Raw genomic sequence first — 17,696 nt, 5'->3', positions numbered from 1 at the left:
GAGGTGAAAAGAAGGGAAGTGAGGTGAACCTGTATTCACAACAAACATTCTTGTGAAGGTAACCTATATATTTTCTATTTCCAAGTACATTGGTTAAGGATTACTCCACATGCAGATGGTTCAAATAATGCTGCTCTAAAATTTGCAATATGCCAGATGTAGGAGTTTGACTTGATATCAGGCTCTTTCAGTTTTTGTACAGCAGAGTTTGGAGAATAGGTGGAAAAAGCAGAACAGTGCAAGTAAAATGCAGGAGAAGGAGAAGACAGCAGTGACAGAAGGGACAGAAAGCTGAGCTCAACAGTATGATGCTTCTTCATCTACTTCCCTACAAAGGGTGGGGGTGAGGAGGAGACCTTCATTCAAAGGAAAACTCCAGCAACAGAAGATCCCATTCTATGTTGACTTACCAATATGTGGTCTCCAACCAAGTTGGGCAACCTAGCACACGCTCTGAGCCTTAAACAAATTGAACCTAGGCAGATTCGCCTATTACTACAGAGTTGGAAACCCAATAAAAGTATTATACTTTCCAAGTCTAGCCAGAACAAAAGTCAAGGTATTCTGGATTTGGGCCCTTTCACACCCATAATGTGAAATCATCCAAATGGCAGCTCTTGGGCACCTAGAAAATTGCACGGTGGATACATGGATTTGAATATGACTGCAGCTACAGTACCAATCTTAATAACTGCATGACTAAAAGTAACAATCTGGCGCATAGTGCAAAAAATGGTTCCAAACTTCTACCGTTCACTTGAATATGGACAGGTTTGTAGGAGAGGATAGAACTTGAGTTGTCTGCAGCAGATTGTTGTAGCTCACCATGGGTGTGAAATGACCCTTAATGTTATCAACAATTACATTTTCATTATACAGCAGACGGTTCAGCTTTACCTGTAACATATACGTAGACAGCAGATGATTTCTTGGATAAAGGGAGGTGCTTGTACTGGCATCTGTAGAATCCAGTGTCACTGATCAGTGCTTTGTGCAGAGTTAAATTTGTTTGGCACAGGGCATTAGCACCTCCATGGCACACATTCTCCATAACATGGAACCTGTTACTTTCTTTTCTTGAGGCAGCAGGGAATTTCCAGGAAAGTGTTTGGTCACCACTGTAAAAAACAGACAAAGCTTAAGATGTCAATGATATCAAAATTAATGATATCCAAGGATAAACAAGAAGCTGGATAAACAACATTTTTGAACAAAATAAAATATATGCTTATTCATTAATTCAAGGTGCAATAGTATATATAAATCAAGCAAGCAAGTAGTAATTATTTTTTTAGCAAGTAGAAAAGTGTAATACCTGTTTGTTTGTACATAGCCATTTTTCATTTTAGCAACAAAAACTTTTGGTGGTTTAGGGGTGTAGGGTGTTGGATTTCTCCACTTTTAGGGCCCTATTTTATCTAAAACTATTTCTGTCTACTTAGAGACCACATACCAGTTATTTATAACCTACTAGAACTGTCGAAATAACTTTTTCCTTGCTTTATTTTTGCTATTCGTGAAGTTTTGTCGTGTTTCACAGTCCCTACAATTTAATGTTTAACTATAGCCATATAGGAATTCAGATACAGGGAAAATGCATGCTTATTGCTGCTTTTACAGACAGAAACAGGTTGTCTATGGACATGTAAATGTAACCAAAAGCATTGCATATGAGTTCTTACCTGCATGACAGGTGAATAGGCTGCCCTGCTTGTACAACCAATTCTTTTGCTTTTACATTCAATACAGTTGCAACCTTGGAACCAGAGCTGTATCCTAAGAGGTAAAAGAATAAATTAGTATTTCAGAAATGAATGAAGTGTCAGAATAATACCCAAATGACAAGAATGTTCATATTCATACAAATACTACAATTCAACCCATTTACAGAATATACCTTTCAAAGTGAAGCCCAGTTGAAAAATATGTTAAATTATATCACAGCCTTACTTGTAACTTAGGTGAATGATGAAAAGGATGATCAGCTCCCAAACTCTTTGATTGGCTATGAGTAATGAGACTGCACATGACAGCAAAAGTGTCCATAGTCAGTATATCTACAGTGCTCCTACCAACCATGATAATTTAATATCAATGTATTTATGCACACAGGCATTTTAGTAATTTAGGATTTTCATTTTATAAAGACACTGTACTGTTTATTACATAGAGCAAGCACATCTACAAATAACAAAACAAAAATTTAAATAAATCTATCAGTAACTAAAGGTTTTTTTTTTAAATACAGTAGTTCCATACTAAAAAGAAGATGTTTATATCAATGTAATAAGTGAACTATTAAACTATAACACAAAGTTTAGCCCTCACTGTGCTGAATATGTATCTATAGCGGCTATTCTCAACCAAGGTTCCTCCCAAATTTGCCAGGGGTTCCCTGAGCTATGGCTGACTATCCCCCCATCAGATAATGGCGGGGTTTAGTTCAGGGTTTTTGCATGATCTTTTGCTTGTCTATAAGCATTGAATTTGGACCATGATAAAAGGGACATCAATGACCACACTCACCATCAATGTAAAGGGCATTACTGAATTTATTATAGCAGGGGTTTCACAAGACCTGAACATTTCTAAGGGTTCCTCTGGGGTAAAAGGGTAGAGAAAGGCTGATTTATATTATCTGGGTGCAGAACAGGGCAAAAAATGTATGACCTTTACTGACAAAGTCCAACATAGAGAACAGGAGGCACTAAAGGCATTTATTTTCCATTGCTGATTATTTGGCAAAGCAATTTAAATTAAAAATATAAAACAATGACTCCATTGTCTTATTCTGCCCCGAGCAGTAAGCTTTACGTACGACCGGTTCCACTAAAATGGAACTAAAAACGGGCCACTTTTTCTCACAATTATCTGATTGGCTGCCCTGGGTAACAGTTCTCATTTTCCTCGGTTTCAGTTTTTATAAACAAGAGTGGTCGGATAATCCAGCGGAGAGATTCAGATGACTCATGCAGTGATGCAGCATGTTACAAATGTACATAATTGTTCATTATAAAAGAGATTAGTAGGGAACTTTGTCAACCTGTTATGCAGGCTTGTCAAGATCAAAGCAGCCAGAAAGCCTAATACTCGCTAAATGAAAACAACATGAGTGGATTTGCTGAGTGGCATGGAACAATGCTCACATGAATTCAATGTGCTCAGAACATCTGGAACACTGGAGTGTGCTGAGCTAGAAACACGTGCCATAAACACCGGCAACACACCAGCAGTCACAAGGTGTCGGAAAATTGTATTATTTTGCCTTCTGAAAAAAGGATCTTGTATGGTGTAAAGACCTCAGGACATGGAAGTTAAAGTGCACCTCTATATTCTAAAAAGAATGTCCTTTATTTCATTATCTTATAGAGCAACTTCAGGGAAGAAGATATACTGCTGCAGTGAATTGTAATGCATAATCCATGTTGTTCTATCCTACACCTATATAGCCATTGATGGTGGGGTCATGCAGCCTGGTGGGGCCACAGTGCTATGGTGGGCACAGTGCAATGTAATACTTAACAGATGCTCAATACACCTTTCTGCCCAGTGCTTGGGGGCTACATTTATAGGTCTAATGCAAGTAAGTCCTTTCCTTCCATGTTTTACATTATTAGATTACCTGACTTCATCATAATGTATTTGGTTTCCTTCAGACTTATTACAATAGTATTGGATAGTTACATGATTATGTACTGTGCAACCTCCCTCTCATGCTCTCATTGTGTTATATGATATTGTGTTTGTTAGATATAGTGGATGCATTTATTTATTTTAATTTTATTTTCACCTGGTGATCCATATATTAACACACTTCCTGTGTTGGGGGGCAATGCTCACTCACAACATTTATTTTGCATATTTGTGGAGAACAGGACTACAGAATACATTCCCCTTCTTCATCTTTATACATAGGGGGAATTGATCCTTAAACTACAGAAAGAACTGGAAGCAAAGCTCGCTAACAGTCAATACAGGGAGCAAAGAAAGTTACCAGAGCACTAAACATCTAGCACGATCAAAAGTCATTGAGTCTGATTTATTAGGCTCCCCAAGGCTAGAGAAGATTATGGGGGAACCTTGGGGATCCAGCAAACCTAAATTAGATTGCTATTAGTTGGCAAATGTTTTCAATCTTATACCAGATCATGGTATATTCCATGATCCCATGGTAGTCTACCTTCTCCGGTCCTGGAGAGCTTTGATAAATCCAGCCCATTGTTTTGCAGGTATTAAACTAATCTAACAGAACCCTTTCATAATCAGTAAATTGGAAGGTAATATATACAATATAATTCAGATTTCATGAAACAAATCCATCTCCAGTAACAGTTTTAACAGTTTTCAAATTGGGCGCATTCTTTGATGTAAATATTTACATAGGTATAAACAGGTTGGAGGTAAAATATCCAGAGAATTAGATGTAGGACCTGCCTGTTTTACCCTTATTACTTCCTGCAATTGCACAGCAGTTTTCCATAGCAAATAATTAAATTTCAGTTTCCCTAAAAGATAACTTCCCTTTGGTTGTGATGGGTTATTGCACTTTGTACATCATCAATGCTTTCTGAACGGCCCCATCCCAAAAGCTCCACACATTGTAGCACAGCACATTCCACATGTTTGGAAACCTTCCCAAACTATTGTAAGAAATATGTTGTCCGTAACAGGAGTATGAGAAAGTTCCCAGGAATCTTTGTTAATAAGAAAAAGCCACATTGCAGCTTACACATAAGCTTAACAATGAGAATTCCAAAAATAGCAGAGGAAGTCTACAAAACAAGCTCATCCAAAAACCTCGAGAGGAACAAGGGCTAAATGGACAGCAATGACTAGTGCATTCTAGCAGATCCAAATGCTTTCTTCTATTGTCTACTCTTCTCCATTCTAAGCTATCATATTATTACAGCTAAATTCTGATTGCACAAAAGGTTATTGTCTTCTCTAAAGACTTTTTGCTGCACATTGCTCCATGTTTTGCTTGTGATAACCAATCATTTTCTTTGCTTCTTTTCCCTGCGCAAATAAAGTTCAATTTTAGATGTTGCTGGCAAAAGTGCCACAGTTGCTCCAATTATAATCAATATATTTAAGGCTCCCCTATTTCTTTTACATCACCTTTATCACCACCTGTATTATTATAAGAAATACTTATAGTAATACTATATATAAAGTCCCGAACTCAGAAAAAATGTAACTTGAATTATGAACAAGATGTACACTATGGACAACAATTAATGTCAATAAATCATATATTACATATGGACAACTGTATGGGAGTGCGGAACCATTTACCATGCAGCATATTATTTTATATATATTATCTCCAGTTTCATGAACTCCTACTAGGCCACAGCCAGGGACTGCCATGCTTAACAATTTCAGCACACTTTACAATGGAGCTAACCATCCCAATTATCCCCACAGCCTTACCATAAAGCCATGCTGCATAAGAAAGGCTACCCCTCCATTTCAAACAAATGGGGCACAATTCATCGACATATCATGCTATTCAAAACCAACAATGTTTCTCTATCACCTCCAATAAGAAACCAATTACTAAAAAAAGCCAAAGCTAGCAATATTCAAGTTTATCTGCATTATATATGTAGATATGTGCACATAAGACTAGGATTAATACATAAGGTTATTAAAGTGAAATACCTAATAAAAACTATAAATATGTATATTATACAATATACATTTATATATATATATATATATATATCAATTATATTGTTGTGCATTATAAGTGTTATAAAATAAAATACAGAATGGGTATTAGGAGTGTGGGTGAGAATGGTGTGAATATTCTCCTTCTTAGAGTAGTTCAAAAGTTACTGGAAATTGTGTCAGTCATAGTAGTGACAGTGACATTCACTAGATGATGAATCACACGGTATTATGAGAGTGATACTTCCATTCACCCATGAATCACACAGTGCTTGAAAGTATATTTTAGCAATAATAATGAGGAATTAATGTGGGTTCAGCTTAAGCTTTAATGCTGATCATCTACCCTATAATTCTTAGTATCTGCAGCCTCATTGCAAACAATGTATTTTCCATTGTTTAGGTCTTGTTACAGGTACAGCATAGCAATACTATAAAAATAGAGAAAAACATACCCATCAAATATGGAAAGAAAACTCAAAACAAAAATGGAAAAAGATGTAGTAAGTAGTTAGAACACCCAGGGCTGGCTCTCATGTCCATCTAAAGACCAAACAAATACCAATAAGGGAAACTTCATCTTCCATTACTTGTACTTAGTTGTGAGGTACAGACTTCTTTGGATGTTTATTAGAAAGTAACTGCCTCCTTCTGGCTATGACTAAAATCAAGTCAGCTATCAGGGATAGCTCTGCAATAGTCCAGCTGAAACCAAACATTTGAGGAGGAATACCGAAAATAGCTAAGTAAAATAATTATATTGCCATTGGCTAATAGGAGATATCAGACCAAAATGACTCCTAAACCAGCACTGACCAAAAACTGAGCTGGAAAATTACATTAAGCAGACAGAAGTTAGAACAAAATTCTCTAAATGCACAGTTCAGCACTTTTTTTGAAGCAGGGATGAGTATATTGTATCATCATATAAAATCCCTACCACAGCTGAAGAATACATACACCAGGATCTCCTCAGTGCAGGTGAAATCTGCTTAAGGGCCTGCCCTGTGTTTTTTAAATGCATTTTCAGACATGCCTGTGAGTTCAGCCGCAGTCTGTTTTGCTCCTATTCAAGTGAATGGGAACTGGAAGCAAAACATTGTAGCCAACCATGTTGTTTCATACCGCAGGTGTAGAGGGACCCTAACTTTGACTGCATCTGAATGACTTTTCTCTGAATGGTACTGCAAAAGCAGCTGAAAGTGGGTTGATGCAGTTTTCAAGAAGGTTAAGTACAGATCAGAAAGAGGTTAATAAGGCATTACACTTAGTTTTCTAAAAAAAACAAAAAAACAATTTATTTTCTGTGTATGTACACAGAAACGTAAGAGTTACATCATTTGTACAGGACCAGACTCCATACTCAGAAGAAGACTGGGAGAACATGGAGGCAGAGGAACGTGGTGAGAGAGGAGAGGAATGTGGTGGGGAGTACCCTAGAGGCAATTGCTTTGCAAAAGAAGGATGGTCATACTGTGCAAATGTTCTGCCCATGCTTAAAGTTAAACTAAAGTTCTGCTTTTAAAATTGCTCAATCAGGCAAATCATTATTGCAGAAATGGACAGGCAATTTAGGCAATTCTCCAATATTTACTCCTCCTTGCCTGTTTGCACCAATAAGCCGTCAATCCTCCCTTCCCCTGTGTGTGCCGATACTAAATGAACTCCCACACGCCATCCTAGCCCAACCAATCATGATGGCTGAAGATCACAAAGAGGAAGAGCAGAAGGAAGAACGTGGTAGTATCCTGCAACAGAACGGGAACAGGTGCACATAACAGGATTAGATCTTGGGGGTGTAGCTCCCAGGGGCCCAAAAGCTTTTGCCTGGAATTTAAATTCTGCATTAACCCCAAATCAAAATTTATCTCACCAAGTACTCTAAATTAATTGAAAATCATAGCACAAGTTGGCATAGCTGTACACCTACCTGTTACTTTACAAGTAAGGAACCACTTTTAGACAATAGTTGTCTTTTAGGGCCAAACCAGTACAGACAAAAAAATTGGGCAGCTTTTATTGTCATCCAAAATAATAAGGGTAAAACTGTACCTCATCCAGAGTCCTAATCTGCCCATATCTGTCTCTAGGTCACGGTACTTTTCAAAGGATTTACTGCATCTTTCCCTATATCAATTATATAAGTCAGTTGACATACCATAAAAGTTATGGTGACCTTTGGTACACTGTAGTGAGTCACTGATGACAAGTGATGAGAAATCTGATGTTTTACAGTTATCACCAGAGCAGGAGGTTAAATTAAATATTTTCTTGGTGACATCCTCTGTAATTACAAGGGAGAAACGTCCTAAAATTTTGTAGAGATTTTCTTTAGCTTTTTGCATCTCCAAATCTCCTTAACAAGACACACAACCAAATAATAATCTTAAAGGGGTTTAAAAAAAAAGTTTAGGCTATACATACATAAGTTACAATGCAGCTTTTAGAAACTGATAAAAACTTGGTAAAGTGTTGTGTAGGGATCTTTGAGGATCTTTAAGAAAGAAAAGATTCATAATAAAAGCAGCTAGAGAGGTGCATTAGACAAGTAAGTGAGGGTTTGTGTAAATATGTAAAAAGCATACAGGGAGGCCCGAAACAATTAACAGATAGGCATAGGACCTGCATAAAAGGGTGTGAAGAGGAGGTGGAAGGTGGAAGGGTTGAAGGGTGGAAGGGTTAAGTGGAAGGAGGGGTGAAGATTGTATGCAGGAAGATTCTAGAACAGTTTTTGGGTTGAAAAGTTCCCACCTATCCATCCAATTATGGGTAGGTAGAGAGGAAAAAGGTTTGATGGGGGGGATCGGGGTGGTTGGGATCTTAGAAAGACAAGGGTCTTGGCCTGTGATTTATGTAAGTGGGGGAAACAACTTTAGGTGGTATTTGTTGGTAAAGGCCCCTGAGGCGGTGCTGGGTGGCTAGGGGCCATTGAGGTGCTGGCTTGTGATGTAGAATTTGTTTTGATGGTGGACCTTGCTTTCTGGGATTTGCAGCCTTGTGGTTGGGTTGTGAATAGGATATGTTTTGTTTACAAAGGATTGGGGTTCCTGTTTTATTATTTGGGGAAAATGTGAAGTATGCATGTTTATTTGTAGGTGTTTATGTGTCAGTGGGAGTTGGGCTGGTAAGCGAGTTAAAGGGGGGCGAGGTCGGAACTACCCTAGTCATGAATACGAGATTGTGGAATAAAAGGGTGCTAGGCAGCCACAAAACATTTAATACAAAATATCTTTGAATTCTAAATCATTCTACAGTATTTGTGTTTTGTCATTAAAATAACAAGAAAAAAAGCACTGTTTATTATAAGGATATCTGTTTTGTACTGCTTACTGGAACACTTCAGTATTTCTGATTCAAATAGTAATAAATGTAGCCACAAGCATGTGAATTTCATCAGAGCTAGTTTCAGCCAAGAACTAATGTCCTATGTTCAGTTGTCTCAGGCCCACCATTAATTGCCTAAAGAACCACAATGAAATCTCATGAATACTGATGACACCTGATCAAGTCATGGCTCTAACAAAAGAATTTTGTAATAATTGGTGCATTCACTTTGAATTGCCAGCAGCAATAGCATATTCTAGGTTTAGAAAAGAGCCAAACAGTCCATTTATGGAAGACCACAAGATCTACAAATCTCTATAATATTCTTCAATATAAAGTTATTCAGAAGATCATGCAACCCAAAAGGGGCTTTAAAGTTTTGGAAAGCACAATTATATTTACAAAGCATATGTAAGGTTATGTTATAGGGAAAAAATGTGATAGCATCGGTTGCTTTATCTGGTTACATAACCTGATGGATTTTGTCTGACCAGTGGTGTCACAAAGTGGATTATCCAATTAGACCAGTGTTTCTTGACCTTTTATACATGAGGGAACCTTAAATTAACTTTCAGGTCTTAGGGAACCCCTGCTATAAATACACATGTAATATAAATATACACAACTCACAGTTTATTAGTGTGGTGATCTTACACTGCTGGGCAATGGGAACAATATCCCCTTACAGATTCACAATAGAGTCACAAAATGTTGTGCAAGAAACCCCTAACAACCCCAGGAGAAACCCTTGGGTTCCAAGAAACTCTAGTTGGAAAATACTGAATTAGACTAATTCAATACAAAAATTAAATACTAATTGTTGTCCTTTGGTGTATTATTTTTTGCTACTGCATTAGACTATTATTAGTATTTTCCTCTTTCACTATGCAAGTTTGGGTGGCAACAGGTCACCATTTACAAGCCTGATGAATGTTTCTGGTCTCTGGCTATCAAATGCCAAGACCAAATCAGAGCTTATCCACACAAGAATCATGACTGCTTGAACACGGAATATTCCAGCCTTCAATAAAATAATATTATCCCGGAGTCATGAACAACCTAGCCACTTTTGAGACGTCCCACTCTGACCCATTTGACCCAAAGTTGGACTTCATCACAGTCTCCTGATCACATCTTCATAAAATAAGGTTTTATTGAACTCTTGAATAGTTGGTTTCTATTATCTTGTGTACAAGTCTGTTGTGTCTCCGATGTTGGATCCATACATATATGTAATTTTATAAACTCATACACTGCAAGGCAAGGATTGCTACAAAATCATTATTCTGTGCATTTCATAGTTTTTTTTAAAAAAGTAATGCCACCATGTGTATACTGTAACATATATATATCAAAGTTTTAGAAAGTTAGCTGCTGTCTATATTAAGCTTAAGAGTCTTCATGTGGGTCTAAAATATAGTCATTTGCTATTTATATATAAAGTCATATCATAGTATATTTCCAGTCAAAACAAATGGGCCATTCTGATGGCAGTGAGTACTGAGGTCCATGTATAAATCAGAATATAATTCTCATTGCAGCACAGTCTTATTTTTTGCCATTTTAGGAAGATGCAACATTGAATAATTTCTATGTGACACCAATCCTGGATCTGGAGACTTCATGCCATTTTTCCAGAGAACTGATCAGCCACATGTACCATATAAATACCTTTTACAGTATTTGTTTCAACATAAAATGACTCTATTGTGATGTAGCTTAACCAGAAGTATATTGTTCTGCTTTTTGATTTCCTTTTTACACTACTGTATTTAGTATTGTGGAATCATATACTGCAAGACTCCTACACCTTATGAGAAATTAAAGCAACATGGTAAATTCCTTTTCAGTCTTTCCCGGTTTTCCAAGAAACTGAACTGTCGGTGTTGCCCACGCAAAGACATCTGCTATTCAGATCATCTATGGAATTTGTGACCTGTTGATCTGTTCCTTTTTGGAACAGAAAAATATGTTTGAATAAAACAGGTCCTTTTTGAACAAAGGCTAGAAGGCCCAAACTTTCAATTTGGAAGCCCAGGTTCTGACGTATCCTCTCTCACCACTTCTTGGTGCACATGCCGAATTCTTAAAGGTAACAAAAAGAGAGTAAAAAGTTTATTAAATGTTGAGTGCAATTTACCATTTTGAATCTACCAACTAAAAAACAAAAATGATAGTTGAAAGATAATGCATTCACCTATGTTTATTCTGCAAACACACAGCCTAAGCCTTACAATTGATGTATCTAACTACCATTTGTGATGATTACGATCAGGTTTTGTAAAGATTACATATGGAGTTCTACACATAAAGACCTTCTATGCAACATGGATACTTGTGAACATTGTAGTAGATCCCCTAGAGGCTGAAATGTAGTTGATGACAGACATTTCACCACTCATTGTTCTCCGTAAGACATCTGCCAATAAATGATCAGAGATCTTACTTAGAAACAAGGGTTCTTTGTAAGTAGTGATTATATATGTTTTATTCAAATAGCAACCAGATTTGGTATCAAAAGAACTAATTCAGCATTACAAATTGCTTTTAGGATTGGGGAAAAGTTGATTGTTTAGAGGAAACCATAATAACATGACCAGAACTTACAAAGTCTATGCTTCCATCAAACTCAATCAACCGGTATCTGTGCATTCTGACAAAGCAGCAGTAAGAAGTAGAAAGTGCACAGGGTCATTTCCCCCCATTGGGTCCTCAAGGGGGTCTACAATGTTAAATTCGGTTCAGGGTTCTTATAAAAAAAAAGGACTTTAAAGTTCTGATACAAAAGAAGGAGCTTGTATAAAGTGTAACTCCAGTTTATTTGAAAAAACAACATTTAGGTATTCTGAATATGCATCCAGGGCAAAGCTACTGACCTTTAGTTTTTCCAGCAATGGAAGCAACTTTTGCATAAAAAGATGACTAAACTGTTGTGGAATGCAGTAAAACACAACTTGTTTATGGACACTGATTGGGCTTCAATGAGAATTATAAATATTCATTTTATATTTTAAATATTATGTGACTGTTTCATGTTTCTAAGGCAGAACAATGACCAACACAAACGAATGTAAACTAAGCAATTTTTGTATAGGTATATTGCAATGATTGTCTGCAATTAAATCAATAGGTATTTACAAACCCCCTCAGTTCATGGTATTGTGTCTTACCAAAACTTGCACTGGATCTTGCTTTAGTTAAAAATTACACATTCCTGTGCCAGAAGCAAAGTTCTCAAGTCTAACGATGTGTTGGGTTGATAAGGTTGGGAAGTTTGACTTCCTAGCTGACCCACTTCTAGAAAGGTGAGTCAGTTAGATAAAAGAACTCAAGACTGGATATCATGGAGTGTGTTACAGGAAATAAAAATGGAAACAGAGAGGGGGCAAGGAGACATGCACTCAGGTAAAAGGAAGTCAATGGGTCTATTTATAGGTGATGGCTGGGAAGAACGCAGCCTAGGATATGGGAAAGTCATTTCCTTTGATACCAGGAAAAAGTCTATTTAAGGTAATTAGGAAAAACAGGGATGTCCACTTGCGTAGTAGAGACAGGAACAGAGAAATAGTTGGGCGACTGTGACATGAGAGGGCTATACAGACAGGAATCAAGGATGGAGATGTAGCACTTACAGTTTCATTGTGAGTCATTAGTACTAATAGGGGCTAAAAGTTAATTTTAAGCATTCTCTTGTTAAAAAGAAGTACAAGGCCAATTGTACCTTTCTAGCAACTTCTAAATCTACCCACCAAGCTAATCTGTCACAATAGCTGTTTATCAAGCCTCTTTGATATGATAGTGATGTGGATACAATACCTATCAGGCTGAACATATTCCATTTTTAATGGAAATAATACCAGGTCAGAAAATAGGCCGTCTCACATGCTTACTTGGAACTAGTATACTTCTTGCACGGTAGGAAACAAACTACCAACACTGGATGATCTAATGGGCTAGACAAAAAGACATCTTACAGCTCATTGAACTGTATGAACTAATGCAATGGAATGAGCCACAATGTTCCCTCTCACTGAGCAGACTAACACATCTATGGCTGTGAGGCTGCAGCCACCGTTTCCTACAAAACACTCGAGCCGGGAGCCCTGGGCAGTCTGTGTACCCAGAAAGGTCGTTTCCTCCAGATTTCTGTACAAACACATGGATACCACAGCATGCCAGAAACACTAATTCAACTCCACTGGGAAGATTGCCCTGCAACATTATGTCTAGAAACATATTCAGTAGGATGATAGGATGCTTGAGGTGGACTACAATGTAATAGCAGCAATGCATGCTACTAAATAGCCATTCCTATATCTAACTTTTTCATAGAATCTGTACAACTGTCATTCTGGCAAAGTTCATGTAGATGTAAAATAGAACCAACAAAGCAGAACCTGTAGCCTTCGATTCAAATATCCTTTTCTACATTTGGAGTGACTTATTGGCATATTTCTTCAGCACAATAAAATCGTCCTTCGGTATGTTGTGTCAATTTAAATTTAACTTTACTATATTGAGTTTGTTTCAAAGTAAAGGAGATTCATTTTCATACAGTTCCGCTACCCAAAATCACCATTGTCTACTCACCATACACTCTGAAAAGATTTTTGGTAGGCTATGGTAGAAAACCCTTACTAGAGTACAATAAGGAAATAGCTATATATTCTCCATTCACCTATCTGCCTTCTTTATTCTGATGTCCAATCGTTATCAGTTTGCTTTTCTTTTCATAAAAAGGCTCTTACACTTAGCCACCTTTTAGCACAGAACAAATGCTATGACCTCCACTTAAACAAAGTTCTCTTGATAATGTGTCTTATAGTAATACAAACTAACAGGCAGTAATATATCATAAAGCTGCAAAAGTCAACAAACTATACTGATATAAGTAAAATCAAATTTATCATTTGGTACTAATACCTGTGCAAATACCTGAACAGGATTGGATGTTTAAATAACGATCGCATCACATAGACATTGCATCAATATTGACATGAACATCTATGGCCAACAGGCATTCATGGGGTTTTGCACTGGTTGTGATTCTGAAATTTTGATCAATGTTACTCTCAACAGTCACAATAGAGAATGGTGATGCTTTGACACAACACATTTCAATATTATTGAAGCAATACTAATATAATTGCTAACTCTAGAGGAAATTGTATTAGGTTCTTTCAACTTGTGATGGTTTTAAACTGGTTTCAGAATGTGGAGCGTTCTAGTCTCCAAATGATGCAAGGGATCAGTGATCACAGGGTCTCCTGAATGTTTTCATGTCATTCTAGAATAGGTGTAAGCTAACAAAATAAAAAGCTGCAGTGAGCTGGATGAACTGTTTTTGGTTTTCTGCAAATTTGGTTTGGGAGTATCAGCTATAGGGCATCAACATTTCAAACTCAATATTGCTATGTGAAAGAGCTGTAGAGTGACCAATATAGCTATGTTTATTGAATGTTACCATAAAAAAGATAACACTGGTTTATAAATGACCAGCTAAAAAAAAAGCAAGAGAAAGTTCATTCATCAGTCAACTGGAATTTGGCAATAAACATTTGTTCTAACAGCACAGTAAACTCCACCTGTAGATTATATCATTTAATTAGCAACACAACACTATTAAATATATATGCTACCAATCTTACATCATTGGCTGATCAAACAAATATCCTGGGGAGTTGAAATGCACTAAGATTCAGCAGTTTTTTATAAATTTCCTGCTACACAACCATAAGAATAAGAAACCATAAGAAAACACATGCTGGAATATGTCTAGAAAAAAACACAATTCTGTGATTCTGTGATATATTGAATAAAACCATCCACTCAATCGAATAGTCTTTTTTTGCGTTCAACCTGTGACTACAGGAGTAGTTTTCTGGTCCACTGAATAGTTATTGACTCTTACATACACTTTCAATGTTTAAAGCTATTGGAAATATTTACCTGCTTTATCCCCTCTTTCTTAATTCTTTTCTTTAATACCTTTTATACCTCTAATCTTGTCCTTCTTAAAGGGCCAAGCCACCAAAATCACAAATTTAATTATATATCCATTTTGGTGGACCTGGTATTTGCAGCCATATAGTACCTTCTGGTGACTCCAGAGTTGGGATTACTTTGCTTTTGGCTCACACACCCTCCCTCCAATTGCAAACACATCAATGTGATTCTACCACTATCTGCTACGTTCACAATACTGTAAAATAAATGAACATTGCGAAGGGGACCCCTGTAATAGGCACTGGTAAGAGGAATGCTTTGTGAGCTTAAGACATTTTACCAATAGAATACCTGGGAGATTTAATAAGGTGGTAGGTGGAAAACGGTTTATTTGAATGACCTTTTAAAACTAACACGATCAGACAAGTCTTTCTCCAACTATGTTTACATGTCACAGTAACATAATCAATCTATATCACACACCATTACCCAAAGAATGCCTCAATGATTATGAAACTCATCTTCAGCTTCCTTGTGCCAGCTGCCTTACTCATGGAATGCACTTCCTTCTAACCTACGCTCACCTATTCAGGGAAATTTACCAAAAAAGCAATATCCCCTAAATGGGATTTAGAATTTGAAATGAACAAAATGAATAAATAAAAAGTACTTCTTTATAGTAAAACAGCTCCATGAAGTTTGAATCTTGATAATACTAAAGAGTCATTTGTTACAGTGAAACACATTTGGTACTTATAATCAATAAGGATAAGATATAGTCCATTATTCAGATTCTTTATTTCTCTGAATATTGTAAACTCATAGCAATTCACCCAAATTCCAATTCCATTTATTCTCCCAAGTGATAACAACAGCACTAATAAAACAGCATCAACCAAACTCAAAGAAGTCATCACATAGAACAAGTAACAAATGTATTAACAATTTATCATAGTACACACTACTACATAGTACACACTTTACAGACCTAAAACACATGTATTCCTTTCCATTGTCACAGACTATGGTGTTATAAACTACATATTTGTACCTGTGGCCAAACAAAATATTTTGATAAAAAATAATAAAACGTATAAGATATCAGTGAAACTGAGATAGCAATATATGTGAACAAACAACAAATGAGTCTTTAAACCATCAGCAATCAACTTGTAACTTGAAAATCCTTTATTTTTCAAAGCAGACATGTCATCCTATTAGTATCCAATCCTTACAAAGCTGCTGGTCCCTGGATTGTGAAAAACCCACAGTAAAGTTAAATTGAAACTTGGATATAGGTAGGTCACCAAGGAATACCAAGCCTCTTAAACCAAGAAAGCCTAATTATACATAGTGAAACATGTTAGCGGTCCACTAGCTGCTGACAATATTCTGAGATTTGTAGTTGTACAAAAACTTTTGGACCTACTCTGTACTAATTACACCTACTATGTCAAACATATTACTTTAAGATTCATAATTTTTACACTCAATGTTAAGGCTCCCCGATCTGCCCTTTGCTCTCAATTTTTATTCTAATGGTATTTGCAGAAATCTGATAAATCAGAAGTTTCTGGGCATCACTTGTGATGACAGGGCTAGGAAGATATTGCGAAGCTCCGACTGTGGCCGCCAGATCTCCTAATCAGGTGTATGTTCTTGGTGGGTCCCCCTGATTCAAAAATTGAAGTGCAATGCAGTCAGATCTTTCACAGGCCATCATTCTTTGTGGTACCCCCTGGCACATATTTCAAGGGGATGGAAGGCAGTTTAAGATGTATTAGAATCTGTTCCAGGTGACCCCAATTTTTTGTTATGCCCATCAAGTATAGTTTAGTTGCCTCTATTTGTTTTAAATAATGAAGTGGAAACAATGAAGCCGAAATTCAGAAAAAGGGTAACAGGTGGGATGGAGAGCATTGAACCTACCTGTTAGCATCAGGCATCCAAACAGAAGACACAGCATGGCCACAGTGACACAGCTTAACATCTCTGAGCAATCCTATATCTGCCTCAAATCCCACAATCGTAAGTAGTCAGTAGCTTCTAAAACACCAGTGTTGTGAGTTTCCAGAAATGTGTGGAGTGCCTCCTTTGTGTGGTCCTCAGCCTGATGGAAGCGTATCCTGTACTAGAGCAACTTTCCAGCAGCAGCAGCACTCTGTAAGGTCCTGTCTCTTCACCAGCCTCCTGCTAAATGCCTTCAACACTGGATTGTGTCTTTAGCTGCAGAGTGGGATGGAATATCCTGAAGGATAGGGACACAGTGCTGAAACCCCTGGGACATATCCATTCATTGTGCAAAGGCAAATTCTCACACCCCTGATATAACCACATGTAACTGATGGCATGTGTGGCCACCTCCCTGGTTGTGACATCACCGGTATAAAAAGGACACTTCGCCCTCTGTGTCACCCAGCAAATACAGAACCAAACTGGTCACAGCTGCAAGTCCAGCATCTTCCAGCAAGTCAACCCTACAGATGTGGCTCAGCTACTACAGTACCATGCAGCCGTATACTGGCCACAATCAGATTTCTTCCATCAAGTCGCCCCACAGGCACACATTTCCCAACCGTCCCTATGTATAACATTTTTATTATTTGTCATGGGTAATATAACAAAGCTGTTTTGTTTTTGGCAGTAACAACATAACCCACGTTATAAAAAACCAGGATGGTTTATATTAAAACAAATTGAGGTGTTTATGAGTTGTCAAGATCTTTTCTGTACAGAAAGAACATTTATAGTTT

The 17,696-nt window shown here is 37.2% G+C and overlaps 1 protein-coding gene across 1 annotated transcript in view; it reads right to left on the bottom strand.

Moving 5' to 3' along the window:
- FLT1 (fms related receptor tyrosine kinase 1) overlaps positions 1–17,225 on the bottom strand; it is a 48,569-nt gene extending 31,344 nt beyond the window's left edge. Inside the window, exons 1-3 of the mRNA XM_072398569.1 lie at positions 16,873–17,225; positions 1,683–1,776; positions 898–1,118 (exon numbers count right to left, since the gene is read on the bottom strand). Of these exons, the coding sequence (XP_072254670.1) occupies positions 898–1,118; positions 1,683–1,776; positions 16,873–16,933 (376 nt within the window). The 5' untranslated portion in view covers positions 16,934–17,225. The remainder of the gene's footprint in view (positions 1–897; positions 1,119–1,682; positions 1,777–16,872) is intronic.
- Between the last annotated feature and the right edge of the window lie 471 nt (positions 17,226–17,696).

The sequence above is a fragment of the Pyxicephalus adspersus genome, chromosome 1 (assembly GCF_032062135.1).
Source record: "Pyxicephalus adspersus chromosome 1, UCB_Pads_2.0, whole genome shotgun sequence".
NCBI lineage: Eukaryota > Metazoa > Chordata > Amphibia > Anura > Pyxicephalidae > Pyxicephalus > Pyxicephalus adspersus.
This window is presented reverse-complemented; position numbering and strand designations above follow the sequence as displayed.